The sequence below is a fragment of the Mandrillus leucophaeus genome, unplaced genomic scaffold (genome assembly GCF_000951045.1).
Source record: "Mandrillus leucophaeus isolate KB7577 unplaced genomic scaffold, Mleu.le_1.0 Scaffold512, whole genome shotgun sequence".
In the NCBI taxonomy this organism is placed as follows: domain Eukaryota; kingdom Metazoa; phylum Chordata; class Mammalia; order Primates; family Cercopithecidae; genus Mandrillus; species Mandrillus leucophaeus.
In genome coordinates, this window is record NW_012105498.1 from 607,861 (window position 1) to 631,106 (window position 23,246).

Below are 23,246 nucleotides of genomic sequence, written 5' to 3' on the forward strand. Positions count from 1 at the left end.
GCATGTGTCTTTATAGTAGAATGATTTATAATCCTTTGAGTATATACCCAGGAATGGGATTGCTGGGTTAAATGGTATTTCTGGCTCTAGATCCTTGAGGAATTGCCGCACTGTCTTCCACAATGGTTGAACTAATTTATACACCCACCAACAGTGTAAAATCGTTCCTATTTCTCCAAACCCTCTCCAGTATCGGTTGTTTCCTGACTTTTTAATAATTGCCATTCCTACTGGCATGAGATGGTATCTCACTGTGGTTTTGAGTTGCATTTCTCTAATCATCAGTGATGATGAGCTTTTTTCATGTTTGTTGGCCACATAAACGTCTTCTTTTGAGAACTGTCTTTGCCCACTTCCTGATGGGGTTGTTTTTTTCTTGTAAATTTGTTTAAGTTCCTTGTAGAGTCTAGATATTAGCCCTTTGTCAGATGGACAGATTGCAAAAATTTTCTCCTATTCTGTAGGTTGCCTGTTCACTCTGATGATAATTTATTTTGCTGTGCAGAAGTCTTTAGTTTAATTAGACCCCATTTGTCAATTTTGGCTTTTGTTACCATTACTTTTGGTGTTTTAGTCATGAAGTCTTTGCCCATGCCTATGCTTGGACACCTTCTTACTCAGCAACCAGAAACATTTTATAGCTAGTGGCCATGAAGTACACAGAACAGACACACCTGTGGCTGTTCCTTTACTTTGGGAGTGCTCTTTCTTCAGAAAAGTAGGAGAATTTTGAATTTTTTAATAACTTAAAAATTTTTGCATTGTATTTCTCATACCTAGCAAACTATAGAAAAAGATTTCTTTGTAAAAGTAGACTTGCCACTGCAAAAAGATAAACCAGCATCTTTACACAGTCTTGCCTTTAAACTTTCACATGCTTCTGAAGCCTTCCTGAGCTGTGTATTTCATTCATCATCCTTATCAACAACAGGCATATTTACTGGGCATTCATTATGTGCCAGTCACTGTAGCAAATGCTAAAGATACAGAGATGGTTAAGATGAAGTTCCTGCCAGTGATAAATTCACAATCTCATGGGGCAGATAGAAACACAAACAAATAACTACCACATGGAGTGATAAGCGGTACTTATAGGTGCTACTAGAAGTAAGGGGGAGGTAGAAACCTATCCTCCCTTACAGAATATTTCTTGGAGAAGGTATGAGACTTAAGGAAAAAGGAAAAAGAGGATGAGAAAGGACATTCAGAGATAAGTATACAGTTCCCTGTGGCTAGAACATAAAGGGCAAGGTGAAGAGTGTACTTTCATTTATTCATTCAACAAATATATTTTGAGTGCAGATATTTGCCAGATCTGGGCCAAGTACTTTGATGAGCTCTTTTGATGCACCACAACAACTTTACGGGGTGAGTGGTATTATTATTCTCACTTCACAAAGGATAAAACTGAGAATCAAAAAAGCTTACGAAATTTTACTCAAGACAGCGCACTCTACCTTTGAACAGCTCTTCCTGAAAGTCCTTTCTTACACCGAGCTAAAAGTTTCTTACGTGGAGCTCTAATTCCTACCCACTGACTTTTCTCACAAAATATGCCCCCTTCTCCAATGATGATAACGATGGTGATGATGATGATGATGATGATGATTATCATTTTGACAGTCTGAGAAAGGTAACATAAAAAAGCAATGGATAACTAAAATACTTACAAAAGGGCTGGAGGAAACTAGCTTAGGTCCCTTTTGGCCTTCCACCTCCCGCCATTTGAGGATGCTGCCTTAAGGTGCCATCTTGAAAGCGGAGACTGGGCCCTCACCAGACACCAAACCTGCCAGCATCCTCATCTTGGGCTTCCCAGCCTCCATGACTGTGAGCAATACATTTGTGCTGTTTATATATTATCCTCTCTCAGGTTTTTTGCTATAGCAGCACTAGTGGACTAAGACAAACTCAAAGGCTTATGTTTAGGTCTTTTTCAACCCTCTCAGTTCTTTCAAGTTTTCCTGATTTCAAATAACCTAAATTTGGCACAGTTTCCTTAAACATCCTAAGCAGACTTATTTGCTTAACTATCATTTTGTAAGACTGAGCTGAAGAGTATAGTTTTGAAGAATCCTTTTGAGAACAAGGAACACAACGGAAGGAAATTAAACAAAAAGCAGTTTTAAGTTTTCCATTAAAGTGTCTTGCCTTATATTTGGGGAAAGGTATACTGCTGGGTGGAATACTATGTAGCCATAACAAGGAATGAGATCATGTCCTTTCCAGGGACATGGATGGAGCTGGAAGCCATTATCTTCAGCAAACTAACGCAGGAACAGAAAACCAAACACTGCGTGTTCTCATTTTTAAGTGGGAGCTGAACAACAAGAACACACAGATACAGGGAGGGAAAAAACACACACTGGGGCCTGTCAGTGGATGGAGTTGGGGGAAAGAGAACATTAAGAAAAATAGCTAAGGCCGGGTGCAGTGGCTCACGCCTGTAATCTCAGCACTTTGGGAGGCCGAGGCGGGCGGATCACCTGAGGTCAGGAGTTTGGGACCAGCCTGGCCAACATGGTGAAACTCCATCTCTACTAAAAATACAAAAATTAGCCAGGTGAGCTGTAGTCCCAGTTACTTGGGAAGCTGAGGCAAGAATAGCTTGAACCCAGGAGGCAGAGGTTGCAGTGAGCCAAAATTGTGCCATTGCACTCCAGCCTGCACAAAAAGAGCAAAACTCCATCTCAAAAGAAAAAGAAAAATAGCTAATGCATGCTGGATTTAATATCTAGGTGATCGGTTGATAGGTGCAGCAAACCACCATGGCACACGTTTACCTAGGTAACAAACCTGCACATCCTGCACATGTACCCCGGAACTTAAAATAAAAACAAAAATTAAAAATTAAAAGAGAAAATAGAATGAGTCTAATGAGTCAGAGACCTTTTTTTGCAAAGTGGGCAGTGCTACCAGCCTAAACTCAGAGTCAAAGTACAGGCAAACAGCTCTCCTCATCCCTAAAAACTTTTGACTACATGCCAAAGGCCAAATCTGACTCTTATTTAAAAGAATTTGTAAAGTACAGTGGTTGGAGAGGTACTGGCAGGAGCAGCAATGCTGCCAGGGGCCTGGGGCTGGCCTGTCCGAGTTCCCATGTGCTGAGCCCACTTGAGCCACAGCCATGTCTGGGGATGAGACAGTTTTTGATCCTACTATGAGCAAGAAGAAAAAGAAAAAACCCTTTATGTTAGATGAGGAAGAGGATACACAAACAGAGAAAAACTAGCCCAAGAAGAGGAACCGGAGCCAGCTGAGGACAAAGATGTAGAAGCCAATGAAGATGACAGTAGGAAAAAAGACATTTCTGATGTTCTAGATGACCTGAATTTCTTTATTCAGAAGAAAAAGGAGGAAAAAAAAAAGGATATTTGATATTGATAAAGCTGAAGAAGTTGTAAAGGATCTTAAGATTGAAAGTGATGTTCAAGAACCAGAAGAACCAGAGGAGGACCTTGACATTATGCTTGGCAATAAAAAGAAGAATGTCAAGTTCCCAGATGAGGATGGAATACTAAAGACACAGCTCTAGCCGGGAGTGGTGGCTCATGCCTGTAATCCCAGCACTTTGGGAGGCCGAGTCACGCGGCTCACGAGGTCAGGAGATCGAGATCATCCTGGCTAACATGGTTGAAACCCTGTCTCTACTAAACATACAGAAAATTACTTGGGAGTAATTTGGGAGGCTGAGGCAGGAGAATGGTGTGAACCTAGGAGGCGGAGGTTGCAGTGAGCCAAGATCATGCCACTGCACTCCAGCCTGAGTGACAGAGCAAGACTCTTTTTAAAAAAAAAAAAAAAAAAAAAAAAAAGATACAGCTCTAGAAGATGAAGACAGCAAAAAGACGATGCTGTCTCATTCAGTAATCAGATAGGCCCTGCAAGGTAGGCTCAGAAAGAGACTGCACATATGAGGAGCTGCTGGATCATGTATTCAACATCATAAGGGGAAAGAATCCAGATACAGTTGCTTGAAAGAAAAGGAAATTCACCATGAAACCTCCACAGGTCATCCAAGTAGGAATGAAGAAAACTCCTTTCGTCAACTTTATGGGTATCTGTAAACTATTACATAATCAGCCCAAACATTTCCTTGCATTTTTTTTTATTATTTTGTTTTGTTTTATGTTTCTTGGTTGTTTTTGTTTTTGTTTTTGTTTTTGTTTTTTGAGACAATATCTGGCTCTATTGCCCAGGCTAGAGTGTAGTGGTGCAATCTCAGCTCACTATAACCTCCACCTCCTCTGCTCAAGCCATCCTCCCACCTCAGCCTCCCGAGTAGCTGAGACTGCAGGCACGTGCCACCATGCCAACTAATTTTTATATATTTTCTAGAGATGGGGTTTCACCATGTTGCCCAGACTGTTCTCGAACTCCTGGGCTCAAGTAAGCCATTTGCCTTGGCCTCCCAAAGTGCTGGGATTACAGGAGTGAGTCACTGCACCCAGCCTCCTTGCATTTTTGTTGGCTGAATTGGGTACAAGTGGTTCTATAGATGGTAATAACCAACTTGTAATCAAAGGGAGATTCCAACAGAAACAGAAAATGTCTTGAGGAGATACATCAAGGAATATGTCATTTAAGTTATGGGGCTCCACCCTTATGAACAGAGTAGTGCCTCATAAAAGGGCTGGAGGAAACTAGCCCTTGATACATCAAGGAATTGTCAAGGTGATGTCACACATGCTGATCACCAGACACAATCCCGCAGAAGGGTACCCGACTCTGTTTCTTATAGTGTGAAAGTTGTCCTTCTCAATGTTCTGTTGCCAGTATCAACACCAGGCTGTCACGGGCAAATAAGCACAGCTGCATGCCAAAGCTAACCAATTTGCTAATCACTGATTTTGCAGTGTGTTGTAGAGATTTGGCTGGATAAGTATGCCATCAGAGTGGACCTACCATTGTATTAAAAACAAGATTAAAAAGCTGCCAAGTTCTTTGGTGAGTGGTTGGTTGGTCTGAAATCCTTGCAAGATGCCGATGCTCAAGCTGGTGATATACTCATTGCCTACTTTAACAACTGTCAGAGAAATGTGATATGGGGTAAGGAGGTACCTTTTAAAAATCATTCATAGACTTCTGTAAAATGCAAGATAAAGTTTTAACAGATTTTTTTCAAAGAGTAAAAATTAAAACAAATAAAAGAACTTGTAAAAGAATGACATTTACAATTTAAAAAATAGCTCTGGTTAACAGGTATGTAGTGGTATCTCCTATTTCTATATAGACTTGGGGAAATTCTTGAATAACTCGTTGCTATTTTAATAGCTGACAACCTAATGTTCAACTCAAAACATGGAAATTTTGAAGGCCCAGTCAGATACACATAGAGTCTGCTCAATTAACTCTAATGTGAACCAGTGGCAACTATGTGACTTCTTAAGGAGCAGTGTAATGTAGAAAAACAAACATGGGATTTGTAGTCAGGTCATAATAGAAAGCTGGCTTTATCACTTAGTAACTAAAACAAAGCTGGATGAGCTTTGGCAAGTGATTGAACACAGCAACTTTCAGTTTCCTTCACAGTGAAAAAGGGCCTAGAAGAACTACTTCACAGGGTTGTTGTGAGGATTTAACCAGGTAATTTATTTAAAGTGCCTCATTTAGTACTTGGAACAGAATGAAGTGGGCACTTCAAAAGTGTTGAATACTGAAATTTTTTATTATCATCAAAAACAACATAACAATAATAAGACAAATTGAGAACAGCGGATGATGCTTTATTTTGTGCTGGAGAGTTTGTTTTTAATATTTTAAAAATTTTGTTGCTGTTGATTTTTAAGACTTTAATAAAGCACATTGGTAATAGAGCAAAAAATTCTATCTCTTCTCAGCATCCTATCTTTCAAGGCATAGGAAAACATGACGGGTACCACTGTTGTATTTTATATTGTTCTATTGTCCAGGATTTTCCTGGTTCTATTTTTTCAGATATTCTACAAATGTTCCACCAACTGAAGTTTATCTTTGGACAGTAAAAACTCACCTGAAAACAATGTTTGTGTGTGAACTGATGTTTTTGCCTCCATACATAGTAGTGATCCAGGAGGGCCTTGGTCTCACACCCCACTGTTCAAAACACTCATCAGAAAGTTCCTTTAAGTTCCATGAGTGAGGTTCAAACATGTCATCGACACCATTAGTACAAAACGGCATGACTACTTCTGTGCAGGCCTAAAAAGCAAACCAAGAGAGAATCCAATTAGAAAAATGAGGCAAAAAGAGGTTAAATAAATAATACAAAGTCATAATGTTGGTAAGTAGTAAAGGCAGGGTTTGAACTCAGGCAAGGCCGCTTCAAAACCCCGTTCTTTACTTCTGTGCCATATAATCTCTCATTATTCTTAAAAAGACTTGGTCAAGAAGCCACGGAAGTCAGGATTATATCCCTTCACTGCAAACTGCTTGATTTCACATTTATTATCATATTTAACCCTCAAAACAACTCTGGAAGGAAAGTATTATTATTATTACTGTCTTATTGTGCAGATGAAGGACAAATTAGACTCCCTTTCTCTTATATGTCTATAAAATGCTTCCTTTGTAGGACTTATCAAGATCTATTGAAATACTAATTACTTATTTTTTCACTACACTATATTTGATCATGTACTATTTATCTTTGTATCTTTGAAACCTAGAGGAGTGCCTGATGCATGGTAAGAACTCAATATATATTTGGTGATTATTAAATGAACAAATGAATGAACAAGCAAACTTGTCCATAGTATCACAGCATAAAGTAACAGAAGCCAAAACTGGATCCAGGTTAGGTGACAAAATCTTGTGTACCCTGATTTTTTCTTTACAGCACAGCTGTATCAGTGAAAAGTAAGTTCCACTTGGGGAAATTACACATATTTACCTGATAGCTCCAACCCAGTGTTCCCAGACTGCCAGTTGCTGTCTCTGAAATATTAAGGCATTTCACCTGGCCCGAATAATTGTAATATACATTCAAAGCTTGGAAAATATTCTGCAGCAGTAGTGAATCAGATACATTGGGATTTTTCAAATACTGGCACACTACCTGTCATTTTAGAAAGATAAATGGGGAAAGAGTCAGAATATGAATATAAAATTACAGTTTAATAACACAAAGAAGAAATATGATTTTGATGTGATCATAAAATATTCTTAAGCTACTAACTGCATTGTTTAACAATTTCTCTCTTGAGTTTAATCCCCTCCATAAATGACTAAATATCTTCAATTACTCCCTAGGCTATAAAAATAAACCAAAGTCATTTGCATCTACCATCTTAGCTTCCTCTTTGCTGCCTTTGCTCCAGCCTAGGAAAACCATTCCCTACCACACAGGCTCCTTCTTCCCCTTTGCCCTTGCTCACCCTAAAACACTGTTTTCCAACTCCTCTCCCACTCCACTAATGCCTTCAAACACCAACTCATCTTTTACAACACTCAGCTCAAATATCACCTCCTCTTTTCAAGGCTATCCTTGCCTATGTTTCCGAGTTGGGAAGAGCTCAACCTCTCCCTTCTTGGTGCCTCCATTATACCCCGTACCTATTTTTATTAGAGCCTCTGTAATGCTCTACTTCACTCACTTGATTCCAGAATGTCTCCCTCAATACTTAGCAAGGTATCTGGTAAGTAAATGTTTGCTGAATGAATTACTATACTTTTATAAAAATGCAAAATTTATAAAATCTCATATGGAAAAACTATACCAAGGTCCAGCATCCATGGTGTGATAAAAAGCATATGCTGCAACTCCCCAGCTCCCAAATATTCCTATCACTATCCTACAAAACATGCCTGGAATCCTAGCTATAAAAATCAGACAATATTCAGGGTTAGGAGTAAAGGTGAGGACTGACTAAACAGAGCCAGTGCAAACTTTCTCGGGCACAGAATATTCTATACCTTAATAGAGTTACATGAAAAATGATATAATTTGTGCATTTCATGGTATCTAGATTTTACCCCTCCACCACCGAAAGAACCATACACAAATATTGAACTCTTATTAATGATAATAAAGCTGAAGTATTTAAGAGGAAGATGTCTGCAATTTACTTTAAAATTCATTTTAAAATAAGATAAAAGATACATGAAGTGATGGATAGGTGAATATATATGTGACAAATCAAATATAATAAAATATTATTTATTGAATTTAGATGTTAGGTTTATGAGTGTTCACTATCCAATTATTTTAACTTTCCATATGTTTAAAATTTTTCATAATAAAATGTTGGAGAAAAATAACAGGCAATGGAATCATAGCTGAATAATACTAACAACAACAACAGCTAGTAATTATTAAGCCCTGGGTTTCCAACCAATACACCATGTAATCCTATCAGGTAGATGATTGTCCGTTATTTTACATGAAAAAAAAAACCCTGATTCTTAGGTTAAGTCATCTTCAAGGTCACTCAGTTAGTAAATAATAGGGCCTAGATTTGTCCCCAGCTGTCTCTGGTTATGAAATATTCATCTTATCCATTATGTCACATAGCTTAGGAAGTGTCCACCTGAAAAACCACAAATGGCCCCAGTGGCAACGAAAACCCGGTAAGCTTGAATCTCTATTGACTCTGACATGAATTCAGTAACCTGGTCCTTTCCCATTTCATATGGAAAAGATTATATATATAATAGACTAGTCCTGACAAAAAAGAGACTAGTCCAGAGAAGAAGCCAGGAAAGGAGCCCAGTTACCCCACCTCAGGGAGAGAGATTCTGGGCAGCAGGCGTAACAAGGCCTGGGCTGGGGGCATGCTCCCAGTCAGGAAAGGAGGGTATTGAGAAAGGATGCAACCAAACCCAGCCCTTCATCACAGTTCTGCCTGGCACCAGCTGCCAGTGAAAAAAAGAAAAAAAGGAAAATTGTAAATGAGAAAATGAATTTTCAGGAAAATTCAATGCCTCTCCCCAGGTATATTCTGCACAACAATATTTCCATGGAATGTTAATTGGTACTTTGTGGAAAAATGTTTCCTAGTCAAATAGTTTTGAGAAACTGTATATTAGCAAATGTGAACAGTTTTCCTGACTGGTTGTTATTATTATATAATTTCAGAGGATTTCTCAGAACCTTTAACATGCTCAAATGTAATATGACTTTCCAAAGGAAGACGGAGTGTGCATCATTGCCAAAAGTTTTTAGAACTGCTCAATGTGAGAAAAGTCAGAAATTAAGATGTTCAAATAATTGCATGTACCCTTACAAAGTAACTGTGAGGTCATAAGAATAAGGAATACCAGGGTTTAGAATGTACATGAAGAGACAGAATTGAGCTAAACTGAGAGCTTCACAAACCTATGAAGACTAAAGCAATAAGGAAATGCAAACTGACGAAAAATTAAAAGTCAAAACAGTGTTTTATTATTTTGACAACTCTTGATTTTTCATGGTAAGTCAAAAAATACCTAACATTTGCATGGCACTTTTCTCAGAAAACATTCCTAGGAAATATGCCAATAAGATATAACTCAAGACAACATGGAAATCAAGAAACAATCATAAGATATATTAAACCATCTACTGCCAAAAGTTGATCAGCATTCTTTCCTGAACCTGGACACCAACAGCCGATTCAGCTCTTTCAAAATGCAGCACAAAAGTACAAAGTAGACACACGGAATGCAGAGAAGCACCTTATGTACAAGCACAGCATGGTAGATAGGGCAGGGCGACAATGCAAGCTGGGCAGGGGGAGAGGAGGTAGTGATGTGGAGCAACAAGTGGCCCAAAACTCTGGAAAAGAACAGTAGCAAGTGAGTGTGACTCACATGCTGGCATCAGAGCCCCTCTTAGAGCTTAGAACACTGGGCCTCTGTCAGGCAAAGAAAAGGAGTCCCTATGAATAGCCATCTCCACAAATAGCAGTTACTGTCACTTCTTAAAAGACACAAGCATGGCTGGAGACCGGCACTGGCTGACAATACTTGGGTTTCAGCAGCCCCAGTTACACAGAGAGAACACCATGGTCAGAGACTTGGCCTCTGTATGATGGGATTCCAAGTCCAGATTAAGGGCACTCCCCAGGCACTGTGTTCTGTGAGGTCAGATCACCCTTGGAGTACTGGATCCAGCTTTGTATACAAGTTATGAAGGGCACCGATCAACATTAGAAAATCTAGAAGACAGCAATCGGGATGGGGAGCTGAAAAACAGCTGAAGCAACCCTAAAACTGGGTCATTCCCAACCTTTCATCATTACAAATAAGGCTACAATAAATATCCTTGGGGCTAAATCTTTACATATATTCTTAATTGTTTTCTTGAGATAAATTCTTAAATTACTGGCTCAAAAGAGATCAATATTTTTAAGGCCCTTGGTACATCATGTCAAACTGCCTTATAGAAAGGAAGTGCTGATTTTTAATTCTACTAGTATGCTAGACAGAAAGCCTGAAAAACGTCACTTAAAAGTTTTTTGCAAAATATTTGCGAATTTACTATGGAAATTTTATTTTAGGTAACTCTGAAGTTCCTTTCTAACTCAAAGATTTTGTGAGTCCAAGCATCATCCTCTAGCATTAAAAAACAGAATCTCTAATATCTCTTTGCACTTCCTTAACAATTTTGGTAGCACAGTGAATGAAGTTTCAAAAAAATACTGAAGTCATATTAGCAAGACCTCGGCACTATTCGCATGCTTATTTAAAGACTATAGTAACTCAAGGCCAGGCACAGTGGTTCATGCCTGTAATCCCACCACTTTGGGAGGCCCAGGCAGTAGGATCGCTTGAGGCCAGGAGTGCAAGACCAGCCTGGGCAATATATCAGGACCTCATCTTTACAAAACATCAAAAAATTAGCCAGGCATGATGGCACATGCCTGTAGTCCCAGCTACTCAGGAAGCTGAGGTGAGAGAATTGCTTCAGCCAGTAGTTCTAGGCTCCAGTGCTATGATCACACCACTGCACTCTAGCTTGGGTGACAGAGCAAGACTCCATCTCTTAAAAAAAAAAAAAAAAAAGACGAGTACTTTAAAAGGAGATATTCACATACTTTTATCAAAGAACTGTAGGATGCACAAAATACATAAATATTAAATTGAACCATATGAAATTCTCACATGTATAAATCAAAAACAGTCAAATATCAACAATTTTGTCTCAACCTCATATAATACTTTAGCTTAACCCTGATAATTTGCAGATATTACCCACGTGATAAAAGCAAGCACTTGGCCTGTTGATTGTTTACATAGAGGCTGTGATATAATCAGACAACAAGGAAAGAGTCTTGGCCAACCATCTCTGTCCAAAATACTCAACACCCAGGTACCCCTGAACTATACTTTCAATTTATTTTGTGAGCCCTAGCAAATGGCTTCTTCTAAACAATTTCTACATAAGGCGTGTCATTCCTACACACACTGTAAATGCACTGAAACGTGAACAGTTGGGACTGAGGTTGCTCATACAACTCATATATTCTTTGAGGGTAGGTTCTTTCCTCACAGTAACCCAGAGAGCACCATATAATGATCATTCCCATTTCACAGAAGAAAAAACAAGCTCAGAGGTCTGGCTACAGAAACACAATTTTAAAACTATGAATGTAGAAAGCATATGTTTGGGTTTTCATGCTCACGTGTGAAATGGACCACCCTCAAACCTGGTTATGCTGTCGGCACATTACCTATCTGATGTGGGGGAAAAAAAAAGTACTATGAATATAGGTCTCAATCAAGATGTTGACCACAGAGTCCTGGTATAATCATCTGGTTTCCCAATATTACATAATAAAAATAGCTATTGTTATTACTTATAACTAGCATCAATTTAGTGCTTTTACTTTACACCAGATGCTATGAAATACTTATAACAACCCTAATAAGCATTACAATTGTTATTATACACATTTTGTAAATGAGGAAACTACAGCACAGAGAGGTTAAGAAACCTGCCCAAAACCACACAGCAAGGAAGTGGCAGAACTGGGATTCAAATACAGTAATCCCAGTTACTGAGGAGGCTTAAGTGGGAGGATCCCTTGAGCCCAGGAGTTCGAGGCTGCAGTGAGCTATAATCTTGCCATTGCACTCCAGCCTTGGTGACAGAATGAGACCTTCTCTCTTAAAAAAATAAATAAATAAAAGAAAGAAAGAGGCCAAGTGCGGTGGCTCACGCCTGTAATCCCAGCACTTTGGGAGGCCGAGGCGGGTGGATGACCTGAGATCAGGAGTTCGAAACCAGCCTGGCCAACAGAGTGAAACACCGTATCTACTAAAAATACAGAAATTGGGCACAGTGGTGGGCGCCTGTGATCCCAGCTACTCGGGAGGCTAAGGCAGGAGAATCACTTGAACCTGGGAGGCAAAAGTTGCAGTGAGCCAAGATCGTGCCATTGCACTCCAGCCTGGGAGACAGAGCGAGACTCCTTCTCAAAAAATAAAATAATAAAATAGAATAAAATGGAATAAAATAAAATAAAATAAAGAAAGAAAGAAAAGAAAAAAACACAAATGCAGACTCTCTGGAGCTTCCAACCACTGTAACTATATTACACATATTCAACTAAAAGCTGAAAGAAAAATAACAACACATACAATGCTTAAATATACCTGCTGTCTCATGCTTAACTTTTTAAAACAATTTTTCTAATTCTTAGATCATCTTCATATTTTTCTAGGTTTATTTGTTTTGGCAAAAACTTAGAATGAATTTTGTGGCAATATGAAATCATAAAACCTTAAAAGTATGTAATAGTAAAAAAAAAAACAAAAAACAAAAAACTGTAAAATAGTCGAGTGATATGAAGCATTTCCTGGAATAAAGATGAACATTCAGGAAACAGAAAGAACATTAGAAAGTCCATTTTACTCATTCCAGTTTTAAAGTGTATAGAAATAGTTGAGAAAATAGAACATTCATGCAACCTTAGTACCAAACTAATCATATCTGCAACCAAATATTTCCATTCTGCCCTTTAATCCCACATACACCAGACAAAGCAAAGATAATGATTTGTTTAAAAGTTTTAAGTGTTCCTACCTATGACAGTACACATTTAAATAAGAGAAGGAAAAGAGGGTCAAAGAAAATTTTTTAACAGAGGAAGGAAAGAAGACAAGTTGGGGGAAAAAAAAAAAAAAGACCAATCTCCTCTCAGAGCATGGTCCATCCACATTAGAGAAAGGATTAAGCAGATACATTCAGCTTTTCTAACAGATTTTCTTTCTCTAAGGCTTCAATACCCCTCTCACACTCACTCAGATAATCACATTAGTTTTGTCATTAAAAGCTCCCTTTTCATAGAATGCATCTAAACCGCTTAAACCACCCAGAGAGGTCGCATACATTACCAAACACCAAGACAAACGGAAGAGATTTTTCCATCTAATGTCATTATTTCACTATATCTATCTACATTCACAGAAGCCTACGCTGAAATATTTGAGAAGCTATCAGCTGAAATGTGATTCCAAAATTAACAAATGACAGCATCCTTTAAAATTGCTCTTTAAGCTAAGAAGAGACCTAGTAGTTTTCATGCTGACAGAACAGTCAAATGACAGAGGGGTTTTCTGTTTCTCTTTTCTCTTCTTCCTTGTGTTCTACCAGCCAAGTCCATGATTATTTCTGCATGAATGTTGCAGCTTCTGTTAACAGTAAACAAAAGCAAATGGAGTCTGAGTGTGCAAAGCCCAAAGACAAATTAAAAGGAACGATACTTGAATTGACACGGAAAATGGCATTTAGTCGCTGCCCATGGATCCTTCAGAACCGTACAAGGTCCCAGACAGAATTGGAAATCACCTGCTTTTTTTCATAACCCAACTGTTACATATTATCTCACCATCCTAAGCCTGAGTTACAGACTCAGAAAAGGACGCCTGTTTGTCAGCCCTTTAAAAAGGAGGAAGTGTATCAGAGGGAGGAGGAGTTCTGGTTAAATGGAACTATCCAAGTGAAAGAGCGGTCCCCAACTGGGTAGTGTTCCAGGGATTAGTGGGTTGGGAGAACACAGAGGGGGTCAAAAAAGGAGAAACAGAATGAACAGTGAAAGAAAGTGATCTGAAGCTACAAGTTTGGGAGCGAGACATAGTGGAAAAATTCTGAAAATCAGATGGGTAACTAACTATAGGATGAAATTGGAAACAGAGGCAATGGAATTTCTCAAGCAAGGGGCAAGAGATAAGATTACTTCTGGTGGGGGTGCAGGCTGGAAACAGAATCATAAATACAAGCAATAAAGAATTCCTTGATCTGTCAAAAGAAAGGATAATGTCAGTAAGAAATAACTGAAGAGAATGACAAGAATTAATCCTGGATAAAAGAAGTAAAGCGTGATTGTGAGGGAAAGACCTAAAGATATCTTACCTTAAAAATAAACTTTTATATTGCATATATATAAAGGATAAAAGGATTGCAGTAAATCAAAAATAGATGACAAAATATTTGAGGTATACTCTGCTGGTTTTGAGTAATTATTTAGAAGAACAAAGGATAAAATATTTATTCACATGTAAGACTGAACAGCAAAATATCCCAGAATGAACATTAAAGAGGTAGGGAGAAAACCAGTTAGACTGCTCACTATTCCAAATTGTGCTACACCAACTAACATTAAACAGCTATATTTCTCCAGCCTTTTTCTAGATAAGCGGTTGGGAAAGTACAACTCCCAGGCCAAATCCAGCCCACTGCCTATTTTTATAAATAAGTTATTATTGGAGACAGCCATCCTCATTTGCTTATTTATTATCTATGGCTACTTTCATGCTACAGCGGCAGAGTTGAGTGATTGTGACAGAAACCATACGGCTCGCAAAGCCTAAAAATATAGCCCTTTAAATGGAGAAAGTTTGTCAACCTCTGTTCTAAATAATGAGATAATTCCCCATATGTTTTTATCATCTGACAACTCATTCATTCTTCAAGTGCGAATAAAGATGCAAATGTAATTCTCACCTTGTACACAGATAGATATCGAGTTAAATCTGATAGATGTCTCACTGTGAGCAATGGCCCCCTCAACCCTCAGTCAAGTTTCCTCCTAATCCAGTGCAATGCAGTAGATGAGCACAGGCTCGGAACAGTGAAGACCCAAGTTCAAATCCTGCTTCTACCACCTCTTAGTTGAGCTTTAATTTCCTCTCCAAAAATCTTGGATTATACCTCTTTTTCTATACAGTACTTTTATAAGAATTGAGACAGCATACATGAAAGTGCTTTGTAGATAGTAAATAATATGGACAGATAAGGCATTATTAGCACATAGATGTTTATGAAGATGAACTAGTTTAGATTTCGTTTTTCCTTGTCATTTTGATCCAGGTTTTCTTTTTTTCACTTTTCTTTTTTTGAGGCAGGATCCAGCTCTGTCACCCAGGCTGGAGTACAGTGGCATGATCACAGCTCACTGCAGCCCCAAGCAATCATCCTGCCTGAGCCTTCCAAGTAGCTGGAACTACAGGCAGGCACCACTATGCCCTGCTAATTTTTTTGATTTTTAGTAGAGATGAGGTCTCACTATGTTGCCCAGGTGGGTCTCAAACTTCTAGCCTCAAGCAATCCTCCCACTTCCACCTCCCAAAGTGCTGGATTTGATTTAGGTTTTCTAACATAAAACATGATCTACTCTTTTCAACAACTTTGTATTATCAAAATTCAATCTAATTCAATATATATTTACCTCCAGCCTACTATATGCAAGACACTCACTGGTCATTCTACTTTTTAAATTAAGAAAAATAATAGCAAGTGAACTTGTTCTAGTTACAAAATTTTAAGCAAGGTATACATGTAATAATTCAAAGCGGTGGTTAAATTAAAAGGGAATTTAAAACCCGAATCTATATCACCAATTCTATTTTCACTTCCAACACTCATTCTAGCTGAAGAGTCAGTTATATTCTCTAAATTTAACCATCAAGTTGGCCAGCCTTTGTTTTTAAAACTAAGAGGAATGTTCTTTACAAAGAAATGCTTAAAATGAACATACACAATAAAGAATTTTGCCATGAAAAGAACCTTAAAATTTATACTGTAATGTGTCCTTATATTTCCAAAGTGTTTCACATCCAACATTTTATTTGATTCTCAGCACAACCCTATTTGGTATGTAAGTGCTGTTATTCCATTCCACAGAGGAAGACAGAGGATGAGGAGAGGAAAGCACCTTGCCCAGGATCACACAGGTGGTAAGTGAAGCGGCAGTTCTGGACCAAAACCTCACTTTCAGAGTCTAATTTGATGTTCTTTCCACTCTACTGTGATGCATAGGGGTCACTCTTCACACTGTGGGCAGCACTTACAATGCTTTCGCAGCTGACTAGATCATAGTACTATCATAATGACTGCCATTTATTAAGCATCAACCAGGTATTACATAGATGGAAGTTACGCACATATCACAGAGATTAAATAAATTGCACAGGCAAAGTACACAGCCCAGGATTTGGCACATAGTAATTATTCCATTAACAGCAACTTTTGGTATTATTTCTAATTCATACAACTCTATAATCAATGAATTTTATCTCCATTTTTCAAATGAGGAAATTGAGGCTCAAAAAAGCTAGGTAACATGTCCAAGCCCACATAATCAGAAAGTAGCAGAACCCAGGATTCCAGCTCAAGTTTGACCAACTCCAGAGCCCCTTTGTCACTGGGACTTTCTCTGATGCAGAAAGTCAGAGTATGCACATTAAAAAAAAAAAAAGAGAAGCATGTTATTAAAAATTATGAGAGGACATTTTCCTATTACCTTAATAGGCCAAGCAGGCAAAGGCTGTAAAAAGTTAGATGCATAAGGATAGTCCACCATTGCCAGATTCACCCAGGTTTCAGAGATCCAGTCTTTCAAATGTTGGATGTCCTGAGAAGTTAATGGGCTGCATAAGTGAAGGGCTCCAGTAAGCCACTGCAAACCACTGCCTGGGAATAGAATCACATTGTTGGAATCTAAAAAGTACTGGTCAACAGATGGCTTTACAGATAATGTATTCTTCACACAGTATTTTAGAAAACTCAATCTTTTATACCCCTTCTCCCAGGATATTTTTAGAGCAACTGGAGAATCCCATGACAGACAAGTTGCCTATCCTCATAGAGTTTACCAGAATTAGTATGCAGAATTATTCTCCCTTTTTAAGATACTACTAAAATGAATAAATAGGAACACCATAGAACAAGAATATATAAACTACAACTAAGTAAGACAAATGGATGTATCTATCAAACAGCGCTGAGCAAAAGACAGTAGACACAAAAAAAGACATGCTATGTAATTCCAATTACTAAAACATTTAAGAACAAGTAAAAATTAACCTATGGTTCTAGAAGTGAGGATGTTTTTGCTGGGTAGGTATGGAGGTCGTGACTGAAAAGGCACAAGGAGATTTCTGAGATGCTGGCAATGCCCTTTATTGATTTAAATGCTAATTACACTGTGTCCTTGTTTTGTGAAAATTCATCAAGCTATGCATTTTGATTTGTATAATTTTCTGTATGTACATTATACTTTAATAAAATGTTTACTTAAAAAGTGACAACTACTGAATTTAACAAATGAAAGGCTAAATAAACACACAATTCCATTCTCTTAATTAAAGCTTACCAGTATTTGAGAGTCGATTAATGGCATCCCAGGACCTGCGGATGCTCTCTGAACAATATGGACCACTTTTCCTAAAATCTGTAGTTACAATCTTCATAAATACACCACAAGGTACTAAATCCTCAAACTGCCAGATAGGGGCAGAAGCTGCAAGAGCTCTAAATGACAAGAAAATCAAAGAAGGAAGAAAGAAAAAAAAAAAAATATATATATATATATATATGTCATCTAAATCAAGTTTTAAAGTTGAAACTTATAATAAAAATAGTGAGAAAAATAACACAGCTGTTAATGAGACAGAAGCCAGAAATCTCAGTATAATAGAATGGAACATGTTTTACCTAACATGAATCTCTACGTTTGCCTTGATAATCATTAAGAAACACTCATGTCCGGTATAAATGCACTTACCCAACTGCCATATGAGGATATTTCATCCTAAACCAGGCTGCAAGCATGCCACCATAGGAGCCTCCTATAGCAATGACAGGTTGATTTTCAGCTCCTGGGATTGTTCTTTTCAAGTGTTTGATTAACTCTGCAAAATCAGCCAGAGCTTGTTCTGATGTCAGAAAATTCAAGTGTCTGGAATCCTAAAGAAAAATAACAAAGAACATGGGTATAAATGTGCACATAATAGCAGCTTAGGAATAGCATGGATCCAGAAGAGAGCCAGTGTCAGATAAGCTTTTCTCCAAATAGAATTTCTAGGCAATTGTACTAAAACGCCTAGTCAAAGCAATAGCTGTGTGGATTTAAACTCAGGAAAATTATTTTAAGTTTGTGGAAGAACATAATGTACTTCACATGCAAGTGTAATTTCTATTAAATGCTATTTACCAAAGACTTTGTTTAAGGTTGTAGAAACAATAGAACAGATTGTAGGTAAAATTTAATAGCAAATATGATAGAATATAAACTAAGTTTAATAGATAACTGTTATAAGTTTTGTTTTAAATCTTGGCACATTTAAAATGTCTACCACATAGGCAAATATAAACTAAATCTAGTGGACAATTGAGGGAAGAATCACCAGTAAAAATAAAACTCACCCTTCTTTATCGGAAAGATTATGTATGACCTCGGCCATATCAACAACTGAAACAAAGTAGCCTACCTATTTTAAACAACTATAAAATTGGAAAGAAAAAAACTATTTTCAGGTATTGGAAAACAGGCAACACAAGACATTGATCTTTGAGAAAAGGAAAACTCATAACGTTAAGTTTCATAATCGTCCTGCTCTCTACATGAAGACAATTTCCCTATTGCAGAAGGTGAAGCTTAGTGTCCTGCTGAGCTGAGAAGGCTAAGAAGGTCTTTTAAAATATGTCTGCAAATTTTTGACACTCCTTCCTTTAAAAGGTGAAGCTTAATTCCACTCCCTTTGAATTTGGATGGGATTTAATGACTTCCTTCTAATTAATAGAATGGGGCAGAAATAATGATACGTGACTATGAAGGTTAGGTCATTAAAAAAACACTGCAGCTTCCACCTTGCTCTCCTGCACTGCCAACTTTGAGGGAAATTAGTGCCTTGTAATGAACTCAAGTAGGCCCTTAACTGCAGCCTCTTGTCAACATCCAGTACCAGTTTTATCTCTTATGTGAGTGATCCTCCATATGAGTAGAAAGGCTCTCCAGCCCCAGTCAAGCCTTCAGATGACTGCAGCATCAGCTGACATCCTAACCTCATGAGACCCCCTGAAGCAGAACCACCTAGCTAAACCACTCCTAATTCTTCACCCATGGGAACTATAAAGTAATAGATATTTATTGCTGTTTTAAGCCATGAGGTTTGAGGTACATCTTTACATAGCAATAGATAACTAATACAGCTACATACCTCTATTAGGCTACCCTGTTTGACTTTCATGCTTTGGTCTCACCATTCTGATTCCTTCCGTCATCTGGCATATTACTGAATCACACAGATCCCATCATTCCTATCTCCTATATATGCCTCCTACTCCTTTAGCTTTCCCCCCTCTTCCAAGATATATGCCTTCTTACCTCCTCTCTCCCTGTCTGTCACTATCCTTTACTTCTAGTTTTTATGGCACTCTGTACAGTTGAGTGCATTTTTTTTCTAATCCTGCATAATATCTGTAATATCCCTCATGCTACTGACATATTCTGTGAGCACACAAAGGGAAAGACGTATATCAAAAAGAGCCTCTGGCTCCATTTTGCTAACACAGTATCAATCACAGAAACCTAGGAGAAGAAGTTATGTTTCTGTCTACAACAAGCTAACTGCTTCCCAAGGTTTCAGGACCTGTCAAGTCCCCTAATCAGATATTTATGCAAAATATCAAGCTAAAGAATGAATTTCCCATACAGCCCAACAAATACCAGCAAATTATCCCACTTTCTATTTATAGCACAACACTTTTACTTGTTTTTACTCATGCATTTATTTATAATATGAGATAGTAAAACCTCCCTTTTAAAAATAAAAAACTCCTTTCAAAACAGGCAGCCTAGTAAAGGACTGGCCCCAAGTCCTTACAGCTGAGAGTTCCCAAAAGCATTTGTATATACTGGTGGTCTTAGGAAGCATACAAACACTTTTAATGGAACATTTATTGCTTTATTTTAGTGTAATTTGGAAAGAATAACCAGTACATAGAGCCCTTGGTTAAGATAATGCTAAGTTTAAAAAGTGAGTTGGTTAAAGAAAAACATTAAGTAAATAATAGTACATGTGGCAAATTAATGTAGCCAAAGTCACAAGGGTAGAAGTACATGAATGACTCCGTTGAAGAAAAAGTGTCCTGGTTTATTAGGTAGAGAGTCTGTGACAAAGGCCAAAGCTCCTGTGAGAACAGGAAACGTTCAAAGGGAATCCAAGGGGCCAGTTGACCTTAATGCATCATACAGCTTATTTGTCCTTATTTTATTGATTTTATTTTATTAAAAACATCAGATAAATTTGTTATGCTCATTGTATTTTTTCCAGTGGCAGGCTCAATAATTTAAGTGTACAATTTATAAAGCGGAATTGTTTACTGATATTTTTGAAATAGTAAAAAGTTCCTTGTACTGTCTCTGCAGCCACAGAGTAAAATTTAACTTCCTGAGGCACACCAAGTTAAAAACTGATTAACATTAAGAATTATAATAAAATGGCTAAAAAAAAACCTCAATCTGTTCAAATTGTATCTAAAAAGAAACTACTAAATATAAACTATTGAGCTTTCAGGCATTTCAAATTAAAGTTATCTCACAGTGGGACATGTAATTTAAAAACTATTCTAAATTGAAAAGAAAAAACTTGTAACTTAAAAGTAAAAAGTATCTTTACCTTGAATGAGTTGTCACCAAAGGGGAGAGACTCTCCATAGTATCGATGTTCAGCAAACACCAACATAGCTTTTAGTTCCTCAGCCACATCCCACATGAACCCCTAAGAAGAGTTTACAAAATCACAGGATAAAATCAGGTTGTGAAAGTCACTGAACCGTTTGGCAAACCATATGAAATACATGTTAAGCCAGACTAAAAAGAGCACTCTAAAAAGTTGCACAATTTATGTTTGTGCTACAAATAAATGACATAATTGCTGTCTTATTGTTGCATATCAATCTCACACTTTATGAGTGAAACAATTAAAAATAATCCCAAGTTGCTCATCCGCTAGTCATCCATGTCTTTTTATCCTGACACTCTAGCCCTAGAATCAACATTATGTCTAAAATGGTCTTCATGTACAAAGAGCCAGTACAAATCCTACTGAAATTATTTTTAAATAAGGAGGAGGGACTCTTCCCTAACTCATTCTATGAAGCTAGCATCATTATGATACAAAACCTGGCAGGGACACAATGAAACAAGAAAACTTCAGGCCAATATCCCTGATGAAAATAGATGTAAAAACCCTCAACCAAAAACTAGCAAACAAAAATCCAGCAGCATCAAGAAGTTAATTTACCAGAATCATATAGGCTTTATTCCTGGATGCAAGGTTGGTTCAACATACACAAATCAATAAATGGAATTCACCACATAAACAGAATTAAAAAATAAAAACCATGTGATCATCTCAATAGATGCAGAAAAGGCCTTCGATAAAATTCAACATTCCTTCATGGTAAAAATTCTCAATAAACTAGGTATTGAAGGAACATACCGCAACATAAGAAGAGCCATTTACAACAAACCCATACTGAATGGGCGAAAGCTGGAAGCATTCCCCTTGAGAACTAAGACAAGGCAAGGATGCTCTGTCTTAGCACTCCTATTCAACATAGGACTGGAAGTTCTAGCCAGTGCAATCAGGCAAGAGAAAGAAATAAAAGGCACCCAAAGAGGAAAAGAGGACATCAAACTATCTTTTTTCACAGATGAGATGATGCTGCACCTAGAAAACCCCCACAGACTCCGCCAAAAGGCTTCTAGAAGTGACAAAACAACTTCAGTAAAGTTTCAGTATCAAATTCAGTGTATAAAAATCAGTAGCATGTCTATACACCAATAACAATCAAGCTAACAGCCAAATCAAAAACGCAATCCCATTTACAATAGCCATAAAAAGAATGAAATATCCAGGAATACAGCTAACCAAGGAAGTGAAACATCTCTACAATGAGAATTACAAACCACTGCTGAAAGGCATCAGAGACAACACAAACAAATGGAAAGACATTCCATGTTCATACATAGGAAGAATCAAAATTGTTAAAATGGCTATACTCCCCAAAGTAATTTACAGATTCAATACTATTGCTATCAAACTACCAACATTTTTCACGGAGTTAGGAAAAAAAATAAATAAACTCTTGAAATCCATATACTACAACAACAACAACAACAAAAACTTGAATCGCCAAAGCAATCCTAAGCAAGAAAAACGAAGCCAGAGGCATCACACTACTTGACTTCAAACTATACTGCAAGGCTACAATAACCAAAACATCAGGTACTAGTACAAAAATAGGCATGCAGACCAATGTAACAGGATAGAGAATCCAGAAATAAAGCCACACACCTGCAACCACCTGATCTTAAATAAAGTCAACAATAACAAGCAATGGGAAAAGGACTCCCTATTCAATAAAATGGTGCTTGGATAACTGGCAAGCCATATGCAGAAGATTGAAACTGGACCCCTTCCTTTCACCATATACAAAAATCAACTCAAGATGGATAAAAGACTTAAATATAAAACTGGAAACTATAAAAAGCCCAAAAGCCCTAGAAGAAAACCTAGGAAATACCATTCTGGACATCAGCCTTGGCAAAGAATTTATGACTAAGTCCCAAAAAGCAACTGCAACAAAAACAAAAACTGACAAGTGGGACCTAATTAAACTAAAGAGCTCCTGCACGGCAAAAGACACTATCAACAGGGTAAACAGAAAACCTACAGAATAAGAGAAAATATTTGCAAACTATGCATCTGACAAAGGCCTAATGTCTAGAATCTATAAGGAACTTAAATTTACAATCAAAGGGCCAGGCGTGGTGTCTCATGCCTGTAATCCCAGCACTTTGGGAGGCTGAGGCAGGCGGATCACGAGGTCAGGAGATTGAGACCATTCTGGCTAACACGGTGAAACCCTGTCTCTACTAAAAATGCAAAAAAATTAGCCAGGCGTGGTGGCCGGCGCCTGTAGTCCCAGCTACTCGGAGGCTGAGGCAGGAGAATGGCGTGAACCCGGGAAGCGGAGCTTGCAGTGAGCCGAGATC

The 23,246-nt window shown here is 37.8% G+C and overlaps 1 protein-coding gene across 2 annotated transcripts in view; it reads right to left on the reverse strand.

The window, feature by feature from the left end:
• Positions 1 to 23,246, reverse strand: part of PRCP (prolylcarboxypeptidase (angiotensinase C)) — an 89,651-nt gene that overhangs the window by 7,995 nt on the left and 58,410 nt on the right. For both annotated transcript variants that reach the window (XM_011996410.1, XM_011996409.1), the window contains 6 exons: positions 20,863 to 20,964; positions 17,967 to 18,148; positions 17,556 to 17,713; positions 16,704 to 16,873; positions 6,872 to 7,036; positions 5,993 to 6,180 (listed from right to left, as the gene is read on the reverse strand). In XM_011996410.1, the coding sequence (XP_011851800.1) occupies positions 5,993 to 6,180; positions 6,872 to 7,036; positions 16,704 to 16,873; positions 17,556 to 17,713; positions 17,967 to 18,148; positions 20,863 to 20,964 (965 nt within the window). The remainder of the gene's footprint in view (positions 1 to 5,992; positions 6,181 to 6,871; positions 7,037 to 16,703; positions 16,874 to 17,555; positions 17,714 to 17,966; positions 18,149 to 20,862; positions 20,965 to 23,246) is intronic.